The following is a 5,000-nucleotide window of genomic DNA, read 5'->3' as shown; positions in this document are numbered from 1 at the left end:
ATTAGCTCACCTGACGTATGGTAGAGATCACTAATTATAAACCATTGGCTGGATGGCTCCCTAATGATGACCTGGGATGACCTCTGGTAGAGGTCAGCCAGGCGACCCACGCACTTAATGGACATGGTTGACCCCTTGAAGTGGTGTCTCTTTACGCTTAGAGTTAGCTGGCTGCTGACGCTCTCCAGTTCAGCTGGGTTGACGATGCGCTCAATCTCATTCACATTGTTGAGCTCAGCCTGAAGAGGAGAGAACCACTGAGATGATATTTGTGATAACTATTAATGGAATGGATTGAATACAAACCTGATCCTTGTGCTTGCTTATTACGTTACTATATAATGAAATTTAGTAAGTGTAGTGCTCTAAATCAATCTGTAAAACGCTATTCAGGCACCCATTTGCCCTAGTTTCCTTTTCCCTAAAATTATAAGCTTTTTGCATAAATCAAGATCTAATTTATAAAGAGATATTAATGCTATATATGTAAAGAATGCATGTCTTCATGAAACAGAGGTTTCAAGGAAGGGATTTACTCAGAATTCAGGGATGTGAAGTAAAGATAGTCATTACAATAGTTATATTATATGCGATGAGTAATATGTGTTCCAGAAACCTACAAGTATTAACCAGTGAAGCCTGATGCTGCATCTATCTATAATTATTGTCTTATATATGTGTCCCTTACTTTTACCGAGTAATTTGTCTCAACCATTTTTCTGGCCTGGTGCTTTTACATCTAATATTTTTAATTCACCGTTGTGATGGCCTGATAGTAGCGTCCTTGCCTGGTGATTGCCAGTTTGTTTTTCGAGTCCTACTCAATATATTAGTTTCTTTTGTTGCTGCAGCCTCACCCTCTTTGTGAGCTAGGGATGGCGGGTTTGGGGGAGCCTATAGGTCCATCTGCCGAGTCATCAGCAGCCATTGCATGGCCCACCTTGGTCCTAGCTTGGATGAAGAGGAGGCTTGGGCGCTGGTCATATGTAATATGGCCAGTCTCTAGGGCATTGTCCTGTTTGATAGGGCAATGTCACTGTCCCTTGCCTCTGCCTTTCATTTGCGATCTTTAAACCTTTAAACCTTTCACTTTTACTCCTGTGTGGTTTGAGATGACTTTATTCATGTAAGGGCCTATGGGAAATTCCTTTTCGGATAGTCACACTTCACCATGAAAGGTTTTAGTTCCACCTCAATTGTGTGGTTGACTGGCTCCACAGAAGATCTTTTAATCCCTAAAGTATCGATTTCCTTTTTACCAAATTATTATTCCACTTCTTCCACACCGTCATCCTTACATTAAGGGGTCGGTTGCCAGATGGGCCCTCTCCAATGCCTTCTATCCCCATTCCACTCCTGACCCGATATTCATGGTACAAGTGCTTCAGTTTTATTATGTATACCTTCGCCAACTTAGTTGATAAGCGTGTATTTGTTTTTATGTCTGTCTGTATGTTTATGATTGGCATTACTAAAATATATTTGACTGAATCTCATGAGTAGGGTGACTGACCAGGATTGAAAAGCTAATTTTATTAGATTTTTTTTTTTTTATTTATTGGGTCAAAATACAACGGCAAGGTCCCAAAAAGGTCAAAGACGCGTTTTGCCATACTGTGACCAATGTTTGTCTGATTTGCAAGAAACTAGAGTTAAAATGTGCATGATTCAATCACCGATGGTGTGATATTCAGCGTGATATAGGTGATGGTATGCGCTCTACCGCATGTTCGTTCTAGTTGAACATGGTTCGGATTTTTTTTGCCATAATTGTGTGTACATATCTTCATATCTACTCGTTGTTATTTGTTTTTCTTTGTTTTCTCCATACATAAGCCTTTTATTCATAATATTATTCTGTGAAAATTCACCACATTTCGAATTAATCTATGATATTTTTTTAGGAATGGTTACTGGCATCGATTATAATTCAAGTGCCTTTTTTTTTAGAATATCTTTTTTCTGATACTAATAGTTTCCCACAGGAGACATGATTATTTTCAACCATAAGTGGCTCTATTACAATTTCTGATAATTAATACCCTCACTTTTACAGTAGTGAAGTGAAACGAATTATCTGGCACCCAACGCCTTTTTTAATACCATTGCTATAGATGCAACATTCTTCTTGTTACTTGGAATATCTTGATACATTGTTTTACGATTTGAAGTTATCTCCATGATTGCAGATGCTCTTTGGTTAATATCTCATCGCATGATAATTGATTTGGCCACTACTACCCTATGCCAACAGGCCGAGACTTACTTGTGCATTTAGTGCCATAACCTCTGTACCATGGTCTTTTACTGTCTTGTGGTAAAGTATCTTGCTTGATGGTATACTCACGCACACTTTTCTACCTTATTTCTCTTCTTCTTGTTTTTTGAAGTTTTTGTAGTTTATACATGTGAAATCTATTTCGATGCTTTCACTGTTTTTAAAATATCTAATTTGAATTATTCATTACGTGAATTTACGTCATTTGTAGTTTATGTATTTCCTTGTTTCCTTTCCTCACTCGCCTATTTTTTCCTGTTGGGGCCCTTGGCTTTATATCATCTTGCTTTTCAGCTAGGGTTGTAGCTTAGCAATTAATAATAATAATAAAATTAAAATAATATAAAATGTAAATCTATTTTTCATCCTGATTGATTGATAGTTATTTTCCAATTGGTTTTAGCTGAGGTTTCTTTGAAATATTGTAATGTGAAGATAACTTAACCCTTATTCTTCTCTAATCCTCTGTATACATTATTCGCAAAGCCTTTAAGACTCCTCAATTCGTGAATTAAGGCTCTTGGCAGGAATTGTAATTCTAACTCATTTCCAGTTGCCAGCATCGCTTCAGCCATTCCAGCCTGAGGAAGGAGGAGAACCTCTCGAAACGCTTAGCTATATACTGTTTCTTTTTTACTGGATTAGCAAGTACTTGAATTGCAAACTTTGTATTAAATCCTCGACTCGCGACTTATGCGGATTTCGTCTGTCCATAATAAAGAATAACTTTTGCCCGATTACTGTCGAAAGAAGATAATCAGAGTTATTGTGGGGGTCGAATACTCGGCTAATGCTACTGAGGTAGCAATTGTGTTTAGCATAAAATTAGTCCCTTCTTGTAATAATAGTCCTTGTTAACTTTTTCTGTGCAATTATCCGAATATTTTTCTTCTTATTAGACTACAGTAATACATCTGTTCTAATATAAGGCAAATACGATAATTTTTAGATAGAATATTCTACTGTTACCTATTCTGTCAGGATATTACTGCAGCTATTCGTTTTGATTATCGTGCGGATTTTGCCAGTTATCTTTCCTGACTTACCGTTATTTCGGAAGCTTTTCCTTGATAACTTTTAGGCATTAGCCAACCAAGCAGAAGCTGACAATACCTGATCCGAAGGTTTACAGTGATTGCTATATTTTTACTTTTATTCTGGTATTTGATCTATCTAATCAATTCACCCATACTTATTATTGCTTATTACAAAACATTTTGTTGACTTGACTAGTTTTTATTGATGTCCCCTAAGAATATTTTTTTAGCATATATATATATATATATATATATGTGTGTGTGTGTGTGTGTGTGTATATATATATTTATATATATATATATATATATATATATATATATATATATATATATATGTGTGTATATATATATATATATATATATATATATATATATATATATATATATATATATATATATATATATATATATATATATATATATATATTTCATTTACCACTTGCTCTTTGTAGTCTTAATCTCCTATATTAAAACTTTTCCCGAAAATTAACCCAATATTTTTGCAGTCATTCTTTATACGTATATAAAGCTCACTATCAGATGGCCTTGTAATAAAGATTAGGTTTATCCTTATGACTTAATCTCTCCACTCCCCCATCTAGCTCCAGTTCCTTTTTAAACAACCCGCAATGCGGTTCCTCATCTCCCGTTATTTTAGATTGTTAGGTTACCACAAACGAATTTCAGACCATTCACAAACCTTAATTGAAGTTCATCAATAGAAGTTGTTCATTATTTAAGACGTCAACTACCTTTGATTTTTCTGTCGATATAATTAAGAAACATTGGTTCTACTGTGTACTTTGGTCGATTATCACAAAAGAATGCCAAATGCACGGGTGGAAACCTATTTGATCTTCGGAGTACTGTCATGAGTGAACAGAAATCAGAAAATCTCAACCACTATTTGTAGGCTAAGTTCCTTGGATATCTGTTAGGGTTTGAAATTAGAGGATGTCTTTGATAGAAGGCATTGAAGAGGTCACATCAGGCAAACGACCCTTTAATGTAAAAATAACGGTAGGGAAGAAGATATATATATATATATATATATATATATATATATATATATATATATATATATATATATATATATATATATATATATGTATATATGTATATATATATATATATATATATATATATATATATATATATATATATTTTTATATATATATATATATATATATATATATATATATATATATATATATATATAAATACATATGTAAAATTTGCACATCTAGACATGTTTCCATATTCAAATAAGCCATTTATTTTATTATATTTATGTCTGGACACTCGATCGCCCTTGGGATATTGTCTTTGAATGGTTCCACCTAGGGCCTCTGATCCCGAGGTCGATAAGGAAATCCAGACATTGATGTATGAGAGTATATGGCTTATTTTAATACATACATATATATATATATATATATATATATATATATATATATATATATATATATATATATATATATATATATATAAATATATATATATATATATATATATATAAGGAAATAGTCAATATACGTAACTCATGATCATTGATATACCAAGTAAGGGAGATTGGCGGCTTTGCAAACGGCGCTGTGCAATTTAGCTTGATGAGGTCTTTTAGGTGATAATATTCTCGACTCCCAGTTAGGAGAGGACGCTCGTTTGGCACGACTGTTGAAGAG

General features: G+C 33.6%; 1 protein-coding gene across 1 annotated transcript in view; it reads right to left on the bottom strand.

Annotated features, from left to right (window-relative positions):
• The window catches only part of LOC137644333 (uncharacterized), a 48,751-nt gene that overhangs the window by 4,291 nt on the left and 39,460 nt on the right, over positions 1 to 5,000 (bottom strand). The window contains exons 4-6 of the mRNA XM_068377322.1: positions 4,875 to 4,989; positions 3,325 to 3,391; positions 16 to 239 (exon numbers count right to left, since the gene is read on the bottom strand). Coding sequence (XP_068233423.1) covers positions 16 to 239; positions 3,325 to 3,391; positions 4,875 to 4,989 — 406 coding nt within the window. The remainder of the gene's footprint in view (positions 1 to 15; positions 240 to 3,324; positions 3,392 to 4,874; positions 4,990 to 5,000) is intronic.

Source organism: Palaemon carinicauda, chromosome 7, assembly GCF_036898095.1.
Source record: "Palaemon carinicauda isolate YSFRI2023 chromosome 7, ASM3689809v2, whole genome shotgun sequence".
Classification (NCBI taxonomy): domain Eukaryota; kingdom Metazoa; phylum Arthropoda; class Malacostraca; order Decapoda; family Palaemonidae; genus Palaemon; species Palaemon carinicauda.
Note: the sequence above shows the minus strand (reverse complement) of the source record. Positions and strands in the feature narration are given on the sequence as shown.